At 40.3% G+C, this 25,580-nt stretch overlaps 3 protein-coding genes across 6 annotated transcripts; 1 reads left to right on the top strand and 2 right to left on the bottom strand.

Moving 5' to 3' along the window:
• Positions 1–623: 623 nt before the first annotated feature.
• On the bottom strand, positions 624–12,468 carry LOC121948821 (putative methyltransferase DDB_G0268948). Of its 3 annotated transcripts, none has more exons than XM_088083014.1 (7): positions 12,002–12,465; positions 9,001–9,141; positions 8,728–8,888; positions 6,038–6,254; positions 4,364–4,467; positions 4,085–4,222; positions 624–3,230 (listed from the first exon to the last, which is right to left on the bottom strand). In XM_088083014.1, the coding sequence occupies exons 2-7, from the start codon at positions 9,109–9,111 to the stop codon at positions 3,143–3,145; spliced, it is 819 nt and encodes a 272-aa protein (XP_087939140.1). In that variant the 5' UTR covers positions 9,112–9,141; positions 12,002–12,465; the 3' UTR covers positions 624–3,142. The 3 variants fall into 3 exon arrangements, with proteins under 3 accessions (XP_087939140.1, XP_042350238.2, XP_087939141.1); XM_042494304.2 differs by having other exon boundaries at positions 11,878–12,464; XM_088083015.1 differs by lacking the exon at positions 8,728–8,888 and having other exon boundaries at positions 6,038–6,154; positions 11,878–12,468.
• An 816-nt stretch (positions 12,469–13,284) lies between these two features.
• LOC121949088 (putative methyltransferase DDB_G0268948) lies at positions 13,285–16,667 on the bottom strand. 2 transcript variants are annotated; one of them, XM_088083016.1, is made up of 7 exons: positions 16,609–16,667; positions 16,095–16,456; positions 15,794–15,954; positions 15,456–15,672; positions 14,797–14,897; positions 14,569–14,626; positions 13,285–14,410 (listed from the first exon to the last, which is right to left on the bottom strand). In XM_088083016.1, exons 2-6 carry the CDS (start codon positions 16,203–16,205, stop codon positions 14,596–14,598), a joined length of 621 nt encoding a protein of 206 aa, XP_087939142.1. In that variant the 5' UTR covers positions 16,206–16,456; positions 16,609–16,667; the 3' UTR covers positions 13,285–14,410; positions 14,569–14,595. The 2 variants fall into 2 exon arrangements, with proteins under 2 accessions (XP_087939142.1, XP_042350621.2); XM_042494687.2 differs by having other exon boundaries at positions 13,293–14,410; positions 14,569–14,706.
• Positions 16,668–24,281: 7,614 nt separating this feature from the next.
• LOC121964646 (olfactory receptor 51I2-like) lies at positions 24,282–25,226 on the top strand. Its single transcript, XM_042514845.2, has one exon. It carries the CDS (start codon positions 24,282–24,284, stop codon positions 25,224–25,226), a length of 945 nt encoding a protein of 314 aa, XP_042370779.2.
• The last annotated feature ends 354 nt before the right edge of the window (positions 25,227–25,580 follow it).

The raw sequence follows: 25,580 nt of genomic DNA, 5'->3' as shown, positions 1-25,580 counted from the left end.
GCTGTGGGTGACTCCTGAATGACCCCTTTTATTACACTTCGTATACATAAAATACAGAAACCTACAAGGGTGGTGTGTCATGTGGGTCTAAAAATGTGTGACTCTATATTATAGAAGGTTCAAACCATGACAACATTCTTCAAAAACAGATTAATAAAATCAGATCACATGAAGTTGAGCATCTAGTGAAGAGATCTCATTTTACAAAACGGGAAGGTAATGTTTTCCATAAATAATCTTCCAGACAATAGCACAATATTTGTAAGAGATCTAAGAGGAACTTAGTGCTCATACAGCTGCAACAACAGACAGAGAGGAAGGCTTGCATTTGCCAGATAGTGTAATTCTTTTTTTTTTTTTTTAAAGAAAACTTGAAGCTGTTGCATATCACCTCATTTGCACTTTGTGATGAATCACTGTTGAAATGAAAACTGTGTGCATGCAAAATGTAGTGCATTTCAAGATTTTATTCTCTTTTTTAAAAAGAACTTGCTCTAGAATTGACTGGTAACAGAGGATTACATCACAGTATGATTCTAGTTATGATGAAGATAATTATGTTTTCGCTGTAAAAAAAATGGTATTGGAATATTTCTAATTTTCATAACACAATGGCAAAGGAGAAGCTTTGTGGTACTCATTTTAATAGTTGGTAGATATATTTGAAAATCATAAAAAGAAAATCATACTGTTTTACCTCAATACAATTATCAGACACACCTTCAATGGTCAAGGATTAAATTACACATTTCCATGTGAGAAACTAAAATATCCATTTTAGCACATAAAGGGACAACATTTATATGTGCTTCAATGAGTTCAGTGATACTGGGAATTAAAAACTTTTTCAACTGCTGCCATGCATAAAAAAGTTGTTTTTATACCCATTGAATTCTTTAATCTCTAAGGAATAAAATCCATTGAGCTGCTACTTATTGAAACGCCGTGATTGTCATTTGGACCTCAGCTTTGGGGTCCCTCCTAGTTTAAAGGGATAGTTTGGACTTTTTAAGGTGGCTGTATAGGATACTTATCCACAGTCAGTGTTACATACTGCAGCTGTCAGCCGACAGGCCACAATTCAGAGAAGCAGGCTGAAGTCCACAGAAGCTAAGAAATGCATAGGGATGGGGGTCAGCCACAATATGTATTTTAGCTACCTAGAAAAAGTCTCACCTTGAAACATCAACATCAGTTAAAGTGTATGCTGTACTGAGAGTGTTTTCACTGCTTACTGTTTCCATCAGACAGCTTGTTTCCGCAGGGAAGTTGCTTTCAGCTTCAGTTTTCCATTTATACTCTTGTCATAGTACCTCATACCACCCCACTTAAAAAAATCTGAACCATCCTGTTAATACTGGACAAATCCCTGGATAATTATGGACAAATCTTTTTTTCTGTTTTGCAAAAAAGTAGGCGCAATGCATTGCATGAATAAAGAATTAAATTGAGAAATTTTGTGATAGCCATAACTATAATGTAGCCTTTTTGATTCATCTGTTTCCATAAAGTTGGATTGCATGGTATGATGATGAAGGCTTTACAGCAGCGGAGGGCCAGAGTTGAAGACCAAAATAGCATAAGGCCAAAAGATAAAACCTGACAGCCTGCCTCTTCTGTGCTGCCAGGTGCAGACCTGATAAACATGCCCACTCATAACACCTGCATGGGTCACAGTCAGGCCAAGGCCTCAAGTCGTGCCAGCGGCTACCAATAGCACAACTGAAGGATGAACGCTTCAGTACTGCAACATCAAAATGGGTTTAGAACAAATGTCTCCAGCATGGACTAAGATTCAAAACCATTAGAAGAGGCCACTTAACAAGAAAAGGCATGTTTGTGTGAAAATAGACAAAAAAAAAGTGTTGGATTCTGTATCAGCAGATCTTCCACTGGTGAAGAACGGTTGCAGAGAGCATTCACACAGATTTGAAAATGGAGGGCATTACAAGCATCTGATAATAATGACAAACAATAACCTATGATAAAGTCTGTGAGAATAAGCAACAACTTCTTATCTCAAGTTTAGTAAATTACAACTTCCTGGATCGTCATCACTTTTGTGCTGCATCAAGATGCCTTTCACAGGTGTTTAAACCTTTGAACACTTTGAGAAACATGGGGAAAAATGCAACGAGGAACTTGTAAGAAATAAGTAGGTTTAAAAAATTATTTTTAGTAAACTATATATTAATTTTTTCTTGGTTCCAGCTCCTCAAATATGAGGACTTGCTGCTTTTCATTTAAATCATTTTGATGATTTAGAATTATTAAATTCATATAAAGTTTTCTGCACGAGAACTTTCACTTTCAACACATAAATGCATTTCCCCGATTGTACAAACATACATCAACTAAAGTAACATTTTCCGTGCAGGACTTTTACTTGTAACAGAGTATTTTTACAGTGCTTTTAATTTAGTGAATGAACTGAATACTTCCCTAACCACTGTCAACAAGAGAAGAGTTTCTAAAAAAAAAAAAGTCACAAAGGCCATGACAAACTTTCAAAAACAAACTTTTTTTCCTCCTATGTAGCACATATTAGATGAGAAGATTTGGGCCAGTAGGGGTCAAAAGTAATTCTGTCCTCATTAGTCAGGTGCGTGAAGATGACGGGAAAGGAATCAGGAGGAAAGCCTGAAGAAAAAGATAAATGTCTGAAGATGTTATGACATGGTTGTGTTATATAAAATCGTTTTTGTTCATATTGCAGGTAAAATTTTCTTGTATGTGTAGGTGAATATGATGATACAGTATCCTACAAGAGAACAGTGCCAATAATCACTTTTGATAAAATGTCTCCCTCTAGTGATTTTCTGTGAAAATATCTAAAACATTCAACTGTAGCTACTGTATTTACTTCATCACCAATATAATGCAAACATAGTTCTGCACATTGTCAGTACCATAAAAAAAGAAGCAGAGGAATATGAGTAAATGTATACTTGTGCTCATCATCCTTATGACTCTCTCTTAAAGCAAAAGTTTGATATTTTATAGAAAAGCTTTCTTGCCAACAGTTAGATGAGAATGTCCATACATCTTGCATGTCTAGGAGTAGTTGATAAAAGACTGGGTGGTAGCTCGAGTTTCTCCATGACTTTGTTGAAACTGTGAGAGCTGGCAGGAGTCAGGCTTCCTATGATTTGCAGGCCAGAAGGTAAAAATACTTCACAGCCACCTCCACCTCTGTCTCTGAAGATGTCACCCCCATGATGGACATCAACCTGAGGAGCCAGGGTGACATTATTCATTCAGAGTGGAATTTAGGACACCATGCTGTCACTGTTAGACACCGGTAAAAACTTCACCTCTCCAATATGTCAGTTTTGAAGATCCATAAAACATCCATTCAATATATGTAAATATTTCTCCATAACATGATATCTAAAGAGCAGCTCAAAGGATTTTTTTTTTTTTTTTTCAAATCTGGCACAAACGTTCAAATCAAGTCAAATCTTTCAAATCTCAACAAACTGATTACATGTTGGTGTTCGAAGATCAAGGTCACTGTGAGTTTATGTTCCTCTCATTCTTCTGGATGCAATGTCTCAAGAAGGCCTTCAGGGAATTTCTTCAAATATGGCACAAACCTTCGTTTGGTCCCAAGAATGAACTGATTAGATTTTAGTTGTCAAAGGTCAAAGTCACTGTGACCTTTTGTTCATCTCATTCTTGTGAATGTGATATCTCAAAAAGGCCTTGAGGGATTTCTTTGAATTTTGGCACAAATATCCTCTTGGACTAAAGAATGAAATGATTAGATTTTGGAAGTCAAAGGTAAAGGTCATTTCAATCTCACAAAACCCTTTTATTGGTCATAGCTCAAGACAGCATATGCTAATTATGACAAAATTTCACAAAAATGTCAAATAGATTAAGGCAATGAAGTGGTGGCAGTTTTTGTCATTTACTTCTAAAATTTTCATGTTGTGCAAAAAATGTAAATACAGTTCATAAATTTAAAGGCCTGCGCTGCTCATGAGCATTTTTACAGGTTGTTGTTAAGTGTGTGTGACATGCTCAATTGTGTATACTTTAGGCCAACTGTATGTATGCTATAGTACCTTTAAGCATTTACCTTTGACAGATGTCTTGGGAGAGCGCGGTGGCTTTCTGCTGATTTTGTTTCAGCAGAGTCTGATAGCTCGAGAAAGACTTCACTAACCCCATGTAGCTGAACAGAGGCATGGACCTTTTCACCCACACACAGTCGTGCCTGTAATAGATATTAAAAGTACAACGTCAGTGCCTATTGTATATTTATGTACTTATGAATTAGAGTAATGGATGATCTTTTCAAAATAAATCTATAATTGGCTGATATAATTTACTTTACGAAACATAAACATGCTCTCACCACTCCTTGTCAGGGTAAGGGATGGATTCATAGGCCTCCCGGTATAACTCACTGGTATTGGAACCAAGGTGGGGACTTCGGTAAGGCTCCAAGGCTGCATAAAACTGGTATAAACCAAGAGGCAGCAATTCATGAGATTATTCATCATTATCATAATGGCATGGCATATAGCAATATATGTTTTACTCCATGTTTTATGATGTATTTAAAATAATACAGCTATGTTTGTGTGTGAAATCTACCAAGATTAAGTGTATGCTTTTGTAAATGTATTCTTTAAAACTTCAGTGGTTTCTGACATAATCCACTTTTCATTTGTTTTGCTTTATTAAAACAAAAAACATTTCAGATAAGTATGTCACTGAGTTAAGTTAGTTAGAGTTAGTATTAGTTTACAAAAACAAACAATTAAGCATCCAGTAGATGGTGCTGTTGCTCATTTTTCAATCCACGAGTGTCATGTAAGGACATGTCAGATGGTGATTTTGGACTGTAAATGTCCTCATCACTAGCAGATGTAAAAAAAAAAAAAAAAAAAAGATTTTATGAATGAGGCAGATGTGGCAGTCGCTGAAGCTGGTAGGTCTGGTGTTGAAAAAGAACCACTGTCAGTTATTCATTTGTTTTTAGAGAAATCTTTGTATTTTCCATTTTTATAACAACTTTACAGCTTTTTTTCTTAGTGTGAAAGACATTAAAATATATTAGGTGCCCATTTTTGTTTGTTTGTTTTGTTTTTTGTTTTGTAGCTTAACATGTTTTCTGTATTTAAAAAAAAACATTGAATCTGAAGCCTTTTTCACAGTACATGTGACATGTGACAGTGATCAAATAATGAAATAAATGACAGCAGTTTTGGGGATATTGTTGGTCATGGCTTGCTGGGACACTAGAACAGAGCCACAACGACTGTTAATAGTAACACCTGTGCTTTACTGCCAAACGGCCCAATAGTGTTTCTTTCTAAAAAAGTTCAAAGAATTATAATGCAATGTTTTAGTAATGTTTTCAATGGCATGTTTTCATTTAGTTCCCAGAATGATCTGTTAAATTCATTTATTTTTGTGTTAACATAGCACATTATGCTGCCATCAGACTGTTTAACAGCAGCTAAGATCACAGACTTGAAAACTGTACGCATGAGTCACTCTGAGGGTCTGTACATAATTTCTCCATATTTATTTATTTTATTATTTATCTATCTCTTCATTTATCTATTAATGGATTGCAGAGCTTGTTATCATTATTGTATAGGTTTTTTGGCATATATGGATGTTTTTAATTGCTCTTTTCTGTCTTTACTGTTGGTACTATAAGCTGCTGCGACAACTGAATTTCTCCATTGGAGATTAATAAAGGTTTATCTTATCTTATTACAGGAATGTTTCATAAAAAATGTTCTGTAATCTCAGGCCTCAAAAACATGCTCTGAATATTGCTTTGAAAATGTTCTTCCTTTGTTCTCATATAAAGGGAAATTATGAGAAACAATAAAAATCCTTTACAGCTTCTTTGAACGTTAAGTCAAAAGGTTTTCTATAAAACATTATTACAACTTGTAGGTAATGTTGGCCAATGTTGTGGGAACGTTCCCTGCTTGCTTGCAGTGTACATGCGGCTGAAGGTGTATCAGTGCACATTCACAATAACTTCTTTCATAACTGTTGTAAGCACCTCTTTACAGACTTGGTTGAGTGTGTGTGAGCAGCAGTCAGAGTAGCTGAGCTCCATGTCGATGGTGTAGCTGAGCAGAGCTATGCAGCCACGGGGCCTCAGGACTCTGTGGGCATCCTGGAGAAAGCGAGGTCGGTCAAACCAGTGGAAGGCAGACATGGCAGTTATCAAGTCCACTGAGCTGTCAGCAAAAGGCAGCTCTTCAGCCACACACTGTCTAAGGATGGAACAGCAGCAAAAGCCAGGTTAAACTTCTGGCCACTGCTGGCAGTATAAAGGAGGTTTTCAGGTACCAGCTTGTGAATTATCAACCTATTTTTCAAATTTTAAGTGTAGGTTTCAGTCTAGTGCCCAGCTCACCAAAACATTGTCCATCTCTAACAGTATAGCCAACATGGGCAGCCAGATGCAACAACAGTGTGAGCTGATCCATCGTTTTTGTTGGTTGTTGCAGTTTGTTAAAAGAGATCCATGAAATAGCCTTGATCGATCACACTGTATGAACAAATCATCAGCAATGTAAAGCCAAAGTGCTCACACTGTATGGTCCGATTGTCAAGCCATGACCTGACAGCTCACACTGTATGTTTAAAAACCTAATCCAGTCATGGTTAAAACCAAAAACAGCCCGTCAGCCCCTGTGGACCATCCTGGCTATTGAGAGTTGTCACTAAAGAGTAGTTTAAAAGCTCTGAGGCAGTTTTTAACAACAATGCTATAAAAGGCAGAAGCATGCTGCCTTAATAATCTGTGCAATCCTGTGTGCAAAAACTTCCATAAATAAGGTGCCCCATCATATGGACTCGCACATGGTTTGGAAGACGTGGACAGTATGGCCTCTCCATTTTGCAGATAAAACTGGAGATAACCAAGTTACTTTTACTGTTGTTAACTTGATAGCTAAGGCTAGGTTAACGTTCTTTGTTGCTGAGTTGCTGCCAGCCATAAACTGCACTTCATACGTTATGACTACTTGTTGATGAGATTAGTTCTACTCAGTCGGCCAATCAAAATTTCTGACATGTCAGACATTCATCTGACCGTCCGAGGGCCATTCGCAAGCCGATGATCATTCCTCACTCCTCTCTGTACACTGCACAATAAATGACGCCCCTCGAAGCTCTAAAATGAGTCTTGCGGCTGAGAAAACAGGCTAAAATCATACAGTGTATGCTTGGCTTAAGATGATAAATTGGGGTTGTGGATGTGTCCCAAAAATCTGGACTTTAGCCTAGAGAAATATATTAAGAACCAAGTGAACGTTAAGTCATTTTAGGTATGTCCTCACTATGTTTCTTTTCCTAAACCCAACTACAGTGACCTCATTTTTTTAAACCCAAAGACACCCAAACATTTTCCTGAACCTCACCATAGTAACGTTTATTGCCTAAACCTAACCCCTGTAACTGTATGTTAATTACATAACTGTATGTTAAGAACATTATTCCTGGGGTGCTAATTCATGGAATATCATCTAAATTGATGTGCGTGCATTTTTGTAGGATATCATACAACCTGTTCTACGAGAACACCTTGCATGAATTGCTTGAATTACAGCTTTATTTAAACTAATATACATGTTGGTTTTATTTTTACTGATATAATATTGAAGACTTTAGGGTTCCATATGTAGGGGCGGCACCTGACTGTATTTTTTCCATTCAAAAAGACAGGCTCGAATTTATATTAATTTTACAAGTGCGCAATGGGTGTCTGGTGTGATTGCTACATGCAGTGAGATTTTTTTTTTCTTTTTTTTTGCATACCTTCTAGGTCAGAGTTCACTTAGCTGAACTTTGCCTGTCACCACCTCTATTCACGTTAAAATATGCACAAATGAGTCACTCCTTACAACAAGCATGTCAAACTGGTCCACAGGGGGGCCAGTGTGGCTGCAGGTTTTGTTTCCAACCAAGTAGCAGCACACCAGACTTGACTCATTTAATCAACTGATCTCCGTCTTCAGACAGTTGATTGGTCAAACTGTGTGCTCTTGGTTGGTTGGCACAAAAACCTGCAGCCACACCGCCCCCCCGTGGACCAGTTTGACATGCCTGCCTTACAAAAATAAAAGTGTGGCAGCAGAAAAATTCCAGGCAACAAAATGTAAAGCATCGTCTTTAAATGATAAATAAAATACTAAATTGCAATAAGAATTATAGATTAATTTAACTTTCATCGGGTGTTTGGCTGTTTGTTTTTTCTAAAAAAGATGTGCAAACCCACTCTGAATATCAATTTAAAGGTTTTTGAAGATTTTTTGTCATGTACTGTACCTATAACCAACCCTTTGTGATGCCAAATATTTCATGTGGATTTTAGTGTCCTGTGCTGACAGGACATTTCCTCCATTGTATAGGCCTTACTGCATGACCGACTTTCACCAGACAAGGGTTGCATTGTTTGTGCTTTGGCCAAGATTCAGTAAAGTAGCTTACTGGATTTCAGAGCTGAACACATAATGTGATGGTAATTGTAAAGTTGTAAAGTTTTTGTATAACATTATAAACATTGTGAGGCTTGCTTGATCTCACACTTCTCACAATTCTAGTAAAAATGGAAATGATTTCATTGAAGATGCTGCTTTGAGTATGCATTCATGTATTTCACTTTTCCACTGAAAAATCTTTGTTTAAAGATTCCAGTTAAAACAAAAGATTAATAGTGACTCTCAGTTGGTTCATGCTTACCTATATGTGATGTTTGGCTTTTTAGCATGCTGTAAAGCCACTTCCAACTGCGCAGGACTTACATCTAGCCCAACCACAGAGGCAAAATGTTTGGCCAGCAGCACCGTGCCCTGTCCTGAGCCACAACCAACATCCACTGCCAGCTCAAAAGGATGACCTTTCTGACAAAATGTTTAGCATGTTACATGACATAGTTGTTTTTTGTCCATCAACAGTGGTAATAGTTTATTGTTTCATTAATTAAACAACCACAACTTTTCAAATTGCACTTACTTGTTTTTCCAGAAAGTAAAGGACTGGTCGTATTAGGAGATCTGATGGAGAGATCCTGTACTTCCAGTAAGAAGATGCTTGCTGCACGCCTTCAAAGAAACGGTGAGCCATGGCTAGTTTATCTCTCTCTCAACAGCAGATCTAGAACAATAATAATAAAAAAAGATTAAAGAAATCTCTTTGTGTTGTTTTGCTGGATAAAAGGAGCTATCCAGATTGAAGACTACGTATTCCTTTCTGCTGGTAGTCAGATACATCCCCACTGACAAAAGGGGAGAGAGTGGGGTGCCTGAGAGCAGGGAGGTCCCCCTACTTCCACTGATGCGTGGAACGTTTGACAATGAAGGCCTTTAAAGGAACAGCTCCCAAACGTTTGCAGCATTTCATTTACCTCAGACATCCAAGCTAAGAATTACATCACACCCAAGTTGACAGAGCAAGCGTTCCCAGTATTGATGTTGTTAGCAATGTCATGTTGTAGCAAAGTTTTCCATTGATAGCAATCCACAATCCAAGCTGATGTAGCAAAATGTCCATCGAGAGAAGCTGGACCATACTGTGTGTACGGCTGTTAAATGCTGACAATACGGACAAGTGCTAATAAACAGTATATTACTACAGCCTTCACAACTGTTGATTGATGGAGAAGCCATATTGGATTCTTAGGCTGGGGTTGATGTGGTTCTTCTGACTCTCCAACTTTAGGGAGCATTCAAAATGAAATTTCCGACTGGGAACTTGTAGATTCCGACTTCCCAGTGCAAATGGAAAGCACCATTCATCCATTGTGCTGAATGGAAATCAAGGTCAGGCTCAAAGGTCTGTATGAGTAAAGGTCAGCTTATGTGATGGTATGCACTCCTGTCAGAACCAGTCAAGACCCCTGGAGATAATTATGGTGAGCTAAAAATGGTATGAGTAGGCTAAAAAATGTTTGCAATAGCTGACACAAACATCCTGTGTGCAATGCTCCTCAGTCAGAATCTTTAGGCTGATTTCTTGTATTTCATAAGCTCATGGTGCTCTTTAACAAAAAGCTGTTTTTTTAATGGTCAGAAGAATTCAGTTCAATCTATTTCCTGGTGTAAGGAGCATTAAACTAAATGACATTTCAACAATGGTTTAGTTGGTTAGAGGTATGAAGAGTAAGTCACTATACCATTGTGATCCAACGTCATCATACTTCATGGTTATAGTAGTTAGTTTTTAAAGTTTACATTCATTTTTGTCAGACCCCAAAGCGCATCCATGTCAAAATCCACAAAGCACTTGTGATTATTTTAACTATCAATAGATCACATATCAGCATTTATTTTAAGTTAACTTAACCTACTTAAAGCAAGACTAGGTCTATGTAGCTTTTGCTAAACATTAACAGTAACTGGCAATTGCAGAATAAAGGCACATTTGTGTGGAAAAAGGTGAGTTATAAAATTCAGCCCCCCACACATGTTGAAATTAAATAAAAACCAAAACCAATTTTGTTTTTTGTACCAAGCTGTAAACATGCTTACCTCTGATGTAAAGTTCAGCATATTAACATGAGCGTCTATGGGGATTTGCTGTGTTCTGGAGCCAACCTCAAGTGGCTATTCAAAGAACTGCAGTTTTTTGGCACTTCACATTGCCTTCACTAGCACACTTAGCCTAAGAGCTTGGCATACCTTGGCCATACCAGACCAAGTAAGCCTACAGCAGCAAAACTCTTGAGTTCACTGGGTTGTATGCTATGCTGTATTGCATGCTTTAATTGCTTATCAATTCAATTTTCATCTGGTAGAGACAGAATTTGTCATCCTCTCTTTCAAAAGTTTCATAGTGACGTTTTTAACTTTTCAATGACTCCCCTCTTCTTGTGATAATTAAGTGGCAGTTACTCTTTTTAGGACTCTTGTTGATTATTAATGTTTACTGTTCCACAATTTAATTTTTTTTTGCATCAGATAATAAACAGTACTAACTAATAATGCTGATAATTAAAGTCTAGCTGTTTATCTTAAGCACCACAACGTTTAAGGAATTAAATGCAAAACTCATACTATGTTTTAAAATCATGCCTAAAGAAATAGGTGAATGTCAGAAAATTCTTCACTAAGTGGAACTCAATTTTCAGCACATTTCATCAGATTCCTTAACAAAAGTATTACTGTGTATACCCATTCATGTGCACATTCTATTTCTTATTCATTCTTTTTTTGTGATTGATAAGATGTGTACTGTACATTATTACAGTATTTTGTTTACCTTTTTGTAGCGCCCTGGAGACGTCCGGTCTATTTTAATGAGGTACGCTCCCCAAGTTCTTTATGTTTTAGAAATCTCTTTCTTTAAGATTAACTAATATTGGACGATAAGTATACTGTAACACACGATGAAGTGAACTAATACTTATTCTGTGATGGAAGACCCTTTTATTTACCCACTGAGTGTTTTTAAACTGGTTTAAGGGTTTGTTTTTTTTCAGAACTGTACATAAATGAAATAAGAATTAAATGATTTTTCTTACCTGTAGGTACCCTTTAAGTTTTTAATCTTTCTCTAAGGCACTTGCAAATTCAAATAAAAGTACTCTCTAAAACGTCTGCATAAACATCAACAACACTATTTCTCAGTCTATATGACTAGAAAAGGTAAGTTTTAAAGATTTACTGGTGGAAATATCAACACATAAATATGTTCTTTCAATAATGGAAAAAAATAATAAAGAAACAATAATATTCAAGTTCAAAGGACTTCTCTTTACCTTTCAATAGACCAATCAATTAACTCAAATCATAAGTTTCTCAGTACACAAATAACTTTTTTTTTAAAGTGCACTCAATATCAAAAACACCAAATAATGAAATACTACAACTAAAGCCGGCAATTTTAACTTACTGAAAATAAAATGGGTACCCAGTGTGTTAGTGATGCAGGCCTGGAGCAATGCTTGTGTGCGTGGGAGCCAGAAAACGATGATGGCTGCTTCGCGCTACAGCGCTTAAAAAAAAAACACAGTTACCAGCTCACTGCAGTAATGGCGTCCTCCTAATCCCGTCTGTGGTACAGCGGGTTGCTGAAGCAGGGGATGTAGACGACTCCTCCCACTCTCCTGGTAGAAACTCACCGCAGGTCCTCTCATGCAGGTCCGGTACACAGCAGGCTAACAGCTTCACCGAGTTGAGTAGCTGGTTTAGCTGCACATGGATGAAGTCTGTCAGATAAACTAATGTGAGCTACATTAGCCGTTAGCTGCGCTCCCCGTTGAACACTTTGTCAAAGTACTCCTCCGGCTGACTCAAACACGGCGCTGCGCTGAATAACCGTCACTCTGAGACTCACTGTCTCATGTATATTCCTCAACAGCGTCCGCACTCTTCATAGCGTTTTTCTTACTGTAACATTTTCACCGCCATGCCGCTCCTCACTCTTTTTTCTTCTTTTTTGCTGCACACTCTTACTAGTCAAGTCTCCGCTCACACCAACAAATCACACACACACACACACACACTTTTCTCTTCCTGTTTTGCCACACCTTAACCAATTAACTACCAGGATAACACGTTTCTCAATCAGTACTTCCTCTTTACCCCTGAAACTTTTCAAAATAAAATGAAATATTTTAAAAGTGCACATTTGTATGCTTTTAAAACTTTTTTAAACTTATTTATTAAACTCGACTCTTAAACAAACTATTTTAACCTTAATGAAATATTCTTTTTAACACTTTTAATCACAGTTTCCCTGAAATGAACATATTTAAACGATTTATTTATTTATCATCTATTTTTAACAGGGTTACATTTTGTTTCTCTCAAGAGGGAGTACCATGAACTTTAGTAACTTTAGCTTCATTTTCAAAGCAGGTACAGTCCAAACTGTCAGCAGCACCAAGTTGCCTTCTACCCAATGGCAAAAGGCACTGAAGCAGTTAGAACTATTGAATACGCCACCATCTACACTATGTTTCCAAGAGCTTTGCTAAAAAACTTGACTTCTCATTTAAACCAAAACATCTCAGCACCCCTCCTGTAAAATAACAGTGATGGGTATATTATATTTCAAAAGAGTTTCCAGTTATGTAACTTCTCAGTTAGGTGCAAGGGATCCAAAGACAGATTATCCTGACCATGGGACACAAACTCGCCTTGGACCCCTACCTACACATGCAAATATTACACACACAGTGCGTGTACCCTCCCCAAGCATTCAGAGTTCAGTTGCACAACAGCAAAGGCCAACTCACAACCACACAGCATGTATTATATTGAAATTTCATTATTTGTTGTTTAATAACACAATAACCCTGTCTGGGTTCTTTACAGAAAAAAGTAAATGATGAAATGTTAACTTTCTGTGGCGCATTATGGTCCTTGCACAATCTTAACAGGTAATACATTTAACAAAATGTGGAACTTGCTTATATTCTGACTCATAATAGCAGTGTCTAAAAGTTATTGTTCCTTCCTTACTTTTATATACAAGAAATAAAGTGCAGTTCTAGTTGGCACATAATAGAAACAACTCTTTGCAGCTGGCAGCATGCTCACTCTCTCACCTAAGCACTCTCGCCATTGATTATCCCTTCAATTACCTAAGAAAACCAGGAACAGCTAGAAGGCTAGGATAACATAATAATAATAATAACAATAATAATAATAAATATTAAGGCCGTGACTCCTATTTGCCAGGGCCCTGGACACTTGCCCACTTTGCCCATGCTGTGATCCCTCTATGAAGGGATCAGCTGCTCTACTGGGAAACATTCTAAGAGGTAGTTTCACTGCAGAAAGAAACCTTAAACAAAATATACCCAAAGTAACACATATTAATGAGATACTCTGTCGAAACATATCAACATACCATTAAGTCTTTTGTTTACTGGTCTAAACATTCTTCTCTATGTGCGGGACACACACACGACCCCATCTCAGCCAGGTAAAGTTAGGGTGTGACAGAATAGGATGACTGTTAGAATGAATCCAGCAGGAGGCAGTAATGCAACTTCAAGAATGCCAACTGCTGTAAAACCCCAGAGAAGGAGAAGAAGAAGAAGAAGAAGAAGAAGAAGAAGAAGAAGAAGAAGAAGAAGAAGAAGAAGCAAAGGAAGAAGAAGAAGAAGACAGGTAAAGTTACCCTGTATTCCACCGGACTTATCCACTTGCATTACACAAGACAATCACAGGAGAAACAAGAGTTTTACGAAGGAAAAAAAGCTTTATGTACAAATGTCCACATTCAACAAGCACATTCCTTCATGTGTTAACAACTTAACGTTTAGAAGTTCATAAATTGTAAATTGTGACATCTCTAGGACTTTCAAACTCTTCCCATTGTTGATTATATTGGTTTTGATGCCAGGACACAGAAATATTCAAGTTCCTGTTTTATTTCAGTGTCAGGAGACATGACTCCCATCTCCTCCAGAAACCTGTGAAGAGCGCAGTGTTTGATTATTCAGCTCAGTACTCATTGAAGGACCAAAGGAAACAGTTAATATTCACAAAATGGATTGTTATAATAACAGACATGCACTATTTGTGTGTGTGTGTGTGTGTGTGTGTGTGTGTGTGTGTGTGGATAGATGACCTCTTCTGAGTGTTAAGCAGCAGGTCTTCAGCAGTCCGGGGATCTCTCTTCTTGTAACCTTGGAACATGGAAAAGGACTCAATGAACCCCACTAGGTTCCTCACCGAGATTGACGAGCTCACCCGAATACGCTCAATCCTGTTTTACCGTCACATTGATGTATTAGGAACAGCAGACAATAGTTTTACATTTAACTATCACAGTAGTGTGTTCAGGTTTGGTAGTTACCTCTCTTTGTCAGGGAAAGGGATGGCTGAGTAGAGCTCCTTCAGCTTACCATCACAGACAGCTACTTGATGGTTTGTGTATGGCAACAGCACCTGCTTCACCTGAAAGTTAATGCAAATGAATGTTTAACTATTCCATTTTATATTAAATTTACATTGCATGTATATCATGTCTGTCTGTCTGTATAAATAATAAAAGGGAGGTATGTACTGTATACATAAACAACCCAATAAATAAATGGAATTGTGGCATGTGAGGATGACCAATGGGGCTTTAGTATGGCAGATTTCAATCAACTCATCCTTAAACTCCAAAGATGGAACAGGATCATGGACAAAAGTAATTTCTTTTTTTAAACTTGGTTTTAAAAATGACCAATAAATCTACCTTCTACCTTGTAGTAAGTGATAGAGACAAGTCTGTGGAATGACCAATGGACTTTTAAGACAGAAGAAAACTGGACAAATTCAGACCACTGGGTTGGACTGTAAGCAACAGTGAAGCACCAACCTGTTCTCACCTCAAACTTGTCACATGGTGATACTCAGTGACCTTCTGACATAGGAGTGTGACGCCAAAAGCCACCTTCCACGTCCACATGCAACGGGCATGGATGCGGAAGATATTAATATGGCCGGATGAAACCAGTCTACACCCACCTCTTTATAAATGCAATTGAGTCTTTCTCCACAGTCCTGGTAGCAAAGTCTGGTGTTAGTGTCACTGAAGCTCAACAGAGCCAAGCAACCCCTCGGTTTTAAAACCCGACATGCCTCAACCAGGAATCTTGACTGATCAAACCAGTGGGCTGCTGATGCTGCTGTCAGCAAGTCCACAGAGCCATCTGGAAATGGGAGCTCCTCTGCCATCCCCTGCCTGCAGGTGCAACACAGGTTACACATGCATCCTGAAATACGTCTGGACTATTAGCATTTCAGATTCATTCTCTCTTCAAAGAGTAAAGTCTACACATATACATAAACTCACATATTCCCACCTGTATGTGATGTTAGGGTATCCTGACACAGCTCTGGCCTCCTCCAGTTGACACTCACTAACGTCGATGCCAACCACCTCCTGGAAGTGTGGTGCCAGAAGCCGGGAATTTTGACCAGTCCCACATCCCAGATCCACCGCCAGCACATGTGGCTGTCCCTTCTGAGGATGTTAAACAAAGTCGTTGTTTGTTGTATATTTTTGCTTCATTAAGTCTTGTTTTGTGGGTCCAATTAGCAGAAATAATGCAATCTAATAACAGAATGAACTTTACATTCACAGTATGTTTGGCCATAGCATACCTTTTTATCAAGGTATTGAAGAACGATGTTCTTGAGCTCATCTGGAGGTGTAAAGCGGTACTTTTGGTAGACGGAGGCGTGATCCTTGCCCTCAAACAGCCGGTATGTCATTGTGTTATGTTTTCACCTGTTCTCTTTCTGTTGCCTATTAATCCTCCTCCAGTGTCTGCTCCAAAACACTCTCCTTCGTTTGTTCTCTGTCTTCTATGTTGTTTGCCTTTATTGTGCTCTCCTCTAGCCTCTTGTACCCTGTTTATATCCTCTCTCGTTTCTCGCACCCTCTTATCCTTCTGTTGCTGTTGTCTGCCCGTACACTCACAAACTCTGTTCTCCTGTCAGAATATTAACTCTTTACCCACTTCCTGAAGTGTAGATAGAGAGGAATAATCACTGAGTTAGACAGGCAGTCACAGAGTGAACCACAGCTGCAATTTCAAACATGGGAGTGCAAATTGATTAAAAACTTTAAGGTAAGAGCTACATAGATCATAGAATCAAGAAAAATGTTTCTTACTTGAAAGCTTCCCTTGTTGCTGCAAGTCCTGGTAATAATTTAGCTGTAGAGTGGTTGACAATTTCTAACAGAGGCAGGGCCTCTTGCTTAACCCTTTCATAGGCTGCACATTTCCTCAGATTGAATTTTAACAGCTGCATGTTATGATAATGAATTATCTTGTAGAATTACAATGTAAAATAGTGGCAAACAGATTGGATCTTAGATACTACACTTCTGGTGGAGCATCGACATATTTGCATGTGGTCACAATAGAGTTATTATAGTATATAGTATTGTAGTTGTCATTAATTTCTATTTTGATTTAGTTTTTTTCATTTATATTTTCAGTTCGCTTTAGCTTCAGTATAGTTTTTATTTTTGTAAAAACTTTTGTAGATAGATGTTTTAGCATATTTCTGAACAAATTATGGCCATAGTTCAAATAATTTATGAAAGGGCTCAGAAATATTTTGTTAATGTAGGTTTGAGTGTGTTTTGTTTATTTTTCAAAATCTGATGAATTGAATTGTGTTATTTTTGTAATGACACAGTTTCAATACTTTCAATTATTATAGTTTATCCATCCATCCATCCATCCATTTTCTACCACTTATCCAGGGTTGGGTCACGGGGGCAGCAGCCTAAGCAGGGAAGCCAAGACATCCCTCTCCCTGGCCACTTCATCCAGCTCTTCCCGGGGGATCCCGAGGCGTTTCCAGACCAGCCGAGAGACATAGTCTCTCCAGCGTGTCCTGGGTCTTCCCCGGGGCCTCTACTAGTGGGATGTGCCCTGAACACCTCACCAAGGAGGCGTCTGGGAGGTATCCTAATTAGATACCCAAGCCACTTCATCTGGCTCTTCTCAACGCCGAGGAGCAGGGGCTGTACTCCGAGCTCCTCCCGGATGACCGAGCTATTATGGTTTTTTTGACCATTGGTCAATTGGTTGTACAAATTTTAGAGATATGAAGCATTTAAATATACTGTAAGACATTCTATCACCATAAGCAAAAATACTTATGCAGGTACTGTCAGATCATATCTTTTTCAGAGTTAGAAGGTTTAATATGAATATCTAATGTGCACAGACTAATGTCGTACAATAAACATTTTGAGTTCCACAATAATCCTGTATTAATATGTTATGTAGCTGTATATACATGTGTTGCTTGATTCAATGTGTTTTAAATAAGCTGGTTTTGGTTTCCCTTAAAAAGACAAATACACAGCCTTAATTGGAGTACATAACTTGTAAGTAACAAAAAATTCACTTGGAGCAGGCCTTCTCACGTTAAGGGGAGACTTGTTAGTACCCATAGAACCAATTGTCATTCAGATATCTTGAGGTAGGAGGTCATGGGACTCTGACGATGTCAGTTGCTATTATTTATTCCAGCATATTTGCACCACTGTATTATTGTTTCTACAGAAACAGTCTGACTTATAGACAGTTTCTTGTTTGTTGTTGTTTTTTAAATAGTTATTCTATATTTTCTTCTTTCACCTATATGTATGTACATAAAACCTAAATACTTATTAACTTTTGTTCAGCTTGGGTCTGTGACGGTGTGTATACACCATGTGTGTGAGGTGGACCCAAGAACAGATACAGACAGGTTTAGGGTGAACAAACAAAGGGTTTAATGAATATGAGGAAGGGAAGTGGGGAATGGCAGTCGGGGAATGGGAGCCGGGGATCTCCAAGGTGGAAGTGATTGGTGAGGCAAAGGGTAATGGTGAGGTTGGTGAAGCAGAGGGTGGTGAGGATCTAACGAGGTGGTGGGGGTGAGTGGCTGGGCGGCAAGGTGCTGTAGCTCAGAGGTGGTAGGCACTGGAAGCTGGAAGCCACAAGAAAACACACTGGGCATAAGAACCAGAGACAGCAGGAATCGAAAAACTCACAACAAGATATTTAATGAGAGAGACGGTTGATCCACCACGGTTGGAGTGGAAACAATCTGACGCCGAAGTCGGGTGAGGCTGAAGCTTGAATGCGGTGAGGAAGGTGATTGCTGACGAGATGCAGGCAAGAACGAGTGCTCTGAGCTCCAGCACCCTGGAAGCCACGGCCAGCCCCTGCAACACAGAAGACACAGCACACCAAACACCAAGCAAACACACAAAACAGCCACACAAGCACGCCAAAAACAACGACCACCACAGGTTATCCTTCTTAAAAAATTAGTTTCAAATTCCTCGATGTGATTCTTCTCTTATATTCTCCCCTCAAGATACATCTATTTTCGAAGAATTGTTGATTTTTCAGTTAAAAAAAATCTGAGCTCAAAGGCTAATAGCTATAAATAAAGGCTATAGCTTTTCAGAGCTTTCATAACTGTCATCATTCTGTCAGAGGGTGTTTTTAAGAAAGATAAGTTAATCTTTCACTTCCTACCCTAAATAGTACAATGTCTGACCAGCAGTGTCTCAATAAATCACTTTAGGTGCAAAGTACATAGAGCAAATGTGCCAGAGAAGTTTGTGAGTACTTCATCATATCAGTCTCTACAAATATACCAAAGATTACGAGGTCAATCATTTCCTTCTTTCCAAAATCATTGCCTAAACCTATAAGTGGTAACAACTCTGTGCTTGTTTGTTTTTCATTGTCTTGACCATTTACTAAACAGAAAAACATCTTTGTTTTGTTTTGGTTACCCGGCATGGCCCTCTAGGGTTACAAAGCGTGTTTAATTGCTCTCGAGGGATAATGGAGATAATGGCCTGTTGACCATTTCCAACTTTGTTATTCTACATTAATAACCTTTGAAGAGTATACAGCGTGCCGTCCCATGGGCTCTCATTAGTGTTGACATCATCAAACATTGCATCAGAGGCATTCAGCCAAACCCACACTTATCACATCTAATGTCAAACTTTTAGTTACAAAAATGTATCTCAAGCTAGAATGTAGTGACACCATTCCCCAAACTGGTGGACATACACTAGGGATGTCACACAGTGGTGGGCATTACAGAGAGCTGAGGGACTAATAAAAGTCATTACAGTAACCTTACATCATTCATGACCTGTGTGTGTGTGTGTGTGTGTGTGTGTGTGTGTGTGTGTGTGTGTGTGTGTGACCAGTTGTTTTGAAAAGTATATTATGTTCTTGGATATAAGCAAAAGATTACATCCCATGTGTTTCATAGTCTGTTTTTTATTCTCATCCCTCTGAGTTACTCAGACTGGCACACATGGGTGTACTGGAGTTATTGCTGCATACTTGTGTGAGGTTGCACCAATGTCTAATTATCAGATTTATAGGTCCAAACAATTATTTGATCATCAATTAGAGGGGTCTTTTTTATGACTGTTAGCCTGACTTTATTATGAACATAGCAATCCTACATATTCAAAAACACCATGGAGTTTAAAGTAATGACTATACTGTTGTCCAAAATTATCAAACATGAAACATGAATGAGCCACACTGTTGTACAGTCAGTTGTATTACTGTAAATACTCAGCCTGTTCTCATCCCTAACTTGTAAAATACTGCCACTTTAACAGTAAGAAGGTTTAAGAAACATTGAGAAAATTGCTGCAAAAGAGGTAGTATTTGAGGACTTTGGAAGGAAAACAGGCTGGTGGATCTGACTTGAGGCCATTCTTAATCATAAGCATGTGCTTTTGTTGATGTCTTAGCGTTGGTTGCCATGTGCTTTTGTTGCCTTAACATAACCACTTGTGAAACACATTACCACCATGTGCTTTTGTTGACATTCCACCGTCAGACATCGCTGAAGGTCAACAGCAGGCGCATTAGAACCTGGCACCGAGATGTCGGCGCCCCCGGCCGTGCAATCCCAGCCACTGCACCAGTTCGCTCTCACTGGGGCATCTGGCACCGGGTTGTCAGTGCCCCCCACTGTACCTCCGCACAACCCACAGCAGCCGGCCTTGGTTGAGACTCCCGCCTATGCCTCCCAACCCGTCTCGGCCGGATTGTTGGCACTGGGTTGCCGCCAAATTTTCCCTCTCATAACGTGCACCATGTCGTTCTGTCCCACGGTTCTGGTCTCCTTTCTGATCGTTTTCTGTCGCAGCGGCCTTCGCCTGCTTTCTCCCTGGCCACGGCTAATCCTCCCGTCCGCCCTCCTGGCGCTTTCGTCTCCCGTCCATCTCCGGTTCCCTCCAATCCCCGTACCCAGATTCTGCACTGGGTACACTGCACTGCATCTACGGCGGCCATTTCTCCTAGGTCCCATCGGCCACTGCGGTCAGGTTTGCCCGGGGTGTCAGCGATGTTGGCAGCACCCTCCCACTCCCACTGGCTTGCCTCACCTGGGGACCTCGGCACAAGGATGCCTGTGCCCTCGACTGTTCTCCCACCTCCATTTGAGTGGCTCGCTCGTGTTGGCTCATCTGGCACCGGGATGCCGGCGCCACTTACTGCCCAACTGTTGCATCTATGGCGGCTCACTCTCCTTGGGGCGTCTGGCACCAGGCTGCCAGTGCCCTCCATTGCTCAATCTCGCTGCCTGCAGCAGTTAGATTTTGGTGGGGCGTCTGGCAGTAGGATGCCGATTCCTCTGGCAATCCTCTCTCAGCAACTGCACCACTTCACTCTCGCTGGGGCATCTGGCGCCGGGATTCCCTTGCCCCCAGTTCTACACCCACAGCAACCTCGACAGTTCGCTCTTGTTGGGGCTCCTGGCACCGAGATGCCAGTGCCCCCGGCTGTACGACCTCGGCTACTGCACTGGTTCTCTCTTCTTGAGGCATCTGGCATAGGGCTGCCAGTGCCCTCTACTGCTTAACATCGACGCCTGCAGCGGTTTGCTTTTTCTGGGGAGTCTGGCATTGGGATGCCACGCCATGTGCACGCTCAGCAACCGTACCACTTTGCTCTCGCAGGGGCATCTGGCACCAGGATGCCGCCGCCCTCAGTTGTACATCTGCAGTGACCTCAACAGTTCGCTCTTGTTGGGGCATCTGGCACTGAGATGTTGGGGCCCCCAGCTGTCCGACATCGGCTACTGCACCAGTTCACTCTCCTTGGGGCATCTGGCACCACGCTGCCAGTGCTCTCTACAGCTTAACCTCGAAGCCTGCAGCGGTTTGCTTTTGCCGTGGTGTCTGGCATTCAGTTGCCGTTGCCCCCCGCTGTAAATGCTCAGCAACCGCACCACTTCACTCTCGCTGGAGCATCTGGTGCCGGGATGCCTTGCAACCAGCTGTACAGCCTCAGCTACCACACCGGTTCACTCTCGCTGGGGCATCCGGCATTGGGATGTCCATGCCCCCTACCATTCATCTACAACACCTGCGGCAGCCAGTCTTGACTGGGGTGTCTTGCCTTTACCTCCCAACTCGTCTCGGCCAGGGCTGTTGGCACCAGGATGCCACCGACTTTTCCCTCTCATCCTGTGCACTGCGTAGTTTCTTCCCAGGGTTCTGGTCTCTTTTCTGATCATTTTATGTTGCAACAGGCATTGCCTGCCTTCAACAGTGTTTCAAGCCTTGCTTCCAGCTGAGAAGCTTAACTGCATATCTCGAATTGATCTCAAATTTTCTCCCTGCCCCACATTGCACCAAGCATCAGCTCCTTTCCCTCCTGGGTCACCTCAATTTGCTCTCTGCATCATTCCTTGGGGGCGGGCCTTCCTTTCTCACCTGTTGTGCATTGCTTCTTCTGTCCCGTCGCTCTTGACCTTCATCTCTCTTGACACGCCAAGCCGTGCCAAGCTCCACTTCTGGCTCTATCTCCTTGGCGATTGGAAGGGATCTCTTCTATTATGACGACCACCTGGCTCGTCCTCAGGACATCGACCTGTTCACCAACATGGCTCCATCTGCCGGTTTTGGGGGTTTATACAATGGAAGATGGTTCATAGGCGAATGGCCCCCAAGCTGGAAAGAGAATGCCAGAAGTTCAGAAGCTTGGCCCCTCACGCAGATGCACACCCAACTCTAGTTCCTCCACATTCGGCCTTGACTTTCAACACCTAAATCCAGCTTTAATGCCCCTGATCTTGGAATCCCAGACAATCAAAGTCTACCTCAGTGGCATTTTGTTTATCACCAAACTCCTAATCAGTAGTCCCGGCCCAGCTCATGGTCACCCCCAGATCACCTCACTGCTCAGAGCCCTTTCGTACCAAGAGCCAGCTCAGAGTCCTCGTATACTTCCACTAACCACAGAATTGCTGTCATCCTGCATCCACACCATCCGCTCTGGATATAGCATACCTCACGTCAACCAAACTCTAGAAGTAATGTTCATTCTTGCCTTCTTCGGTTTTCTGAGATGCTCAGAATTCCCTGCTTCGACCCTTTGATATGATCCAAATTGGCACGCCTGCCTTTCGAACCTTTCCTTTTTCCCCAACCAGCTAATCTAGCCAACCCACTCCCATCTTCTACTTCAACGTTAAATCAGTTCTAAACACCGTCCTCATTCTCTCCAAGTACTTACATTTCCAGACTTCACAGAGCACATCACAAGATGACCCTCTGTTTGCATTTCAATCCATCAGGTTCTGTCTTTGTCAGGCATCTCTCCCATGCCTTATTCCAGACACTCTTTCAGAATCCGAGCCGCCACCTCGGCTTCCCATAGTGGCATACCGGAACACTTGATTCAGATCATCGGCCGATGATCCTCCCGAGCTTATCACTGTTACATCCGTTCCAACCTAAGAGATCTCAAAACGGCTTTGTCCTCTCTCATATAATGCACACTCTGTCGTGCCTGGGTTCATGGCAGATTCCCCACCGAAACTTCACCATCCATCCCAATAATTCAACATCAATGTTTATACCAATTTACATTCATGTCAATAAATCGTCAAAATGATTCTCCTGTTGAGGTGTGGTCCTTGCTAGTGAAGTGAAGCTATCTAGCAGAATTTCAGGAGCAGAACCACATCTCAACTGCACCTAAACTGAGCCTCTTCCGGATTAAATATCCTCCTAACCCGCTCTTCCCCTTTCATTATTGTATTCTGTAACCCCCCCTTCCCACCCTCCCTTAACCTCTTTTCTTTTTTCCTCCTTCTCTCCGTAGGGTCCTAGGGGTCTGTCATGCCCGGGAGCCACAGCAGATTCCTCACCGAAGCTTCGCCACACCACACTCAACCAGCCGTCCCAATAATTCAACATCAATGTTTATACCAATTTACATTCATGTCAATAAATCGTCAAAATGATTCTCCTGTTGAGGTGTGGTCCTTGCTAGTGAAACTAAACAGTTTGTTGGAAATGTTCACCAAGAAGTACATATCTTCCCAACAATCTTAATCAGTAAAAGTTATCACATTTTCACCGTCAAAGACTATTGCATACCATAGCAAAGTGAATTTCAAATTAGGTTAATGTGTTTTGCATACATTGAAATTCTCCATTCTGAATTCCCCATGGAGGGTTGACTGTGATGACATAATTATGTGTGACAGGCTAAATAGGCTCTCAGCTGCTTCTTTGAATCCACAGCAGGTACCAGCCATGCTGCAGAGCACACACGGACAGGAATGGCAAAAAACATTGGATTCATACAGTAAATATAAATCAAAATACTTGCTTTACTTGTTTTACTTACTGTTGATTATGAACATGTTTATTGCTTGCTTGTAATCTCTTTGGCATCACTCTGTTATTTCATTTGGTTCAGTGTTTTGCAGCTCCATTGTAACTGTTGACAGCTGCAGAAGCGTCTTTATCCACCTCTGTTACTGTCTATGGGGTAAATGGAAAACTTTACTAATCCCCCTTATTTTTACCTCACCATGTTTGTGAACATAGGCAACTACCGTTACCTAACGTTTATCCTGTGTCTCCTGTTGTATGCTTTTATTATCTCAGCAAATCTTGTCATAGTAGTGGTGATATCACGAGAGAAAGCTTTACATGAGCCCATGTATATTTTCATTATGTGCCTTTCTATTAATTCTCTATACGGCTCTGCTGGCTTCTTCTTCCGATTTCTGAGAGATCTTCTGTCTGACACTCATTTGATCCCACGACTGGCTTGTTTCATTCAGGTCTATGTCATTTACACCTATGCATCCTATGAGCTAACCCTTTTGAGCATAATGGCCTATGATCGGTATGTTGCTATATGTCAGCCTTTGCATTACCACAGCAAAATAACTGGCAAATCAGTCTTGAAGTTGCTTGCCTTTGCATGCATCTATCCAGTCTTTTCTATTGCAGTCTGTGTGTATCTGGCCTCCAGACTTCCACTGTGTGACAATAAGATACCCAGGGTGTTCTGTGCCAACTGGTCTGTAGTAAAATTGTCATGTGTCCCAACTAAGATTAATGACCTTGTTGGCATGATTGTGTCCGTAACCACGGTCTTCCTGCCCCTGGCTTTTGTCTTGTATACATATGCACACATTTTCCTCATTTGCAGGAAACGCTCTTTGGAGTTCAAAAGCAAAGTCATACAAAGCTGTCTGCCACACATTATTACGTTTGTCAATTATTCCATTACTGTGTTTTGCGATGTCGCTCTCAGCAGAATTAATCTTGAGGAGATAAATCCATTTCTCGCTGTCATTTTATCACTTGAGTTTGTCATGATTCCCACCATTGTGAATCCTCTTGTGTATGGCTTGAAATTACCAGACATTAGAAAATGTATATTTAGTATGTTATCATGCAGAAAATTTGACAGACAATCTAAATGAGTGTGCCGTTTCGAGTTACAGACTGAGTTCTTTCATCATTACTTCAAACTAACTGCTGCAATGCTGTGTGTTATAGTAAAGACAGTGAATACTGAATACAGTTTCTTTATTTTAATGTGTAAATCAGTGTGTAGAGGTTTATTTGAAATTTTCTTTCTGTTAAAAAAAAAATCATTCTACTGTATTCAGTGTTGTAATTAAATAAACCATAATTGTGATGAAAGGGGGCTTTTTTGTATGACAAAAAAGAGTCAGCAGGAAATATGATATTGTGAATTTGTATAATGGGTAATTCTTTATTAAGAAACTGCCATTATTAGTAAAAATTACCTGGATTAAATACAATTACTATGA

The sequence above is a fragment of the Plectropomus leopardus genome, chromosome 10 (genome assembly GCF_026936395.1).
Source record: "Plectropomus leopardus strain MGB_pleo_1.0 chromosome 10, ASM2693639v1, whole genome shotgun sequence".
Taxonomy (NCBI): domain Eukaryota; kingdom Metazoa; phylum Chordata; class Actinopteri; order Perciformes; family Serranidae; genus Plectropomus; species Plectropomus leopardus.
The sequence above is the reverse complement of the archived record's forward strand: the minus strand, read 5'-3'. Positions and strand labels throughout refer to the sequence as shown.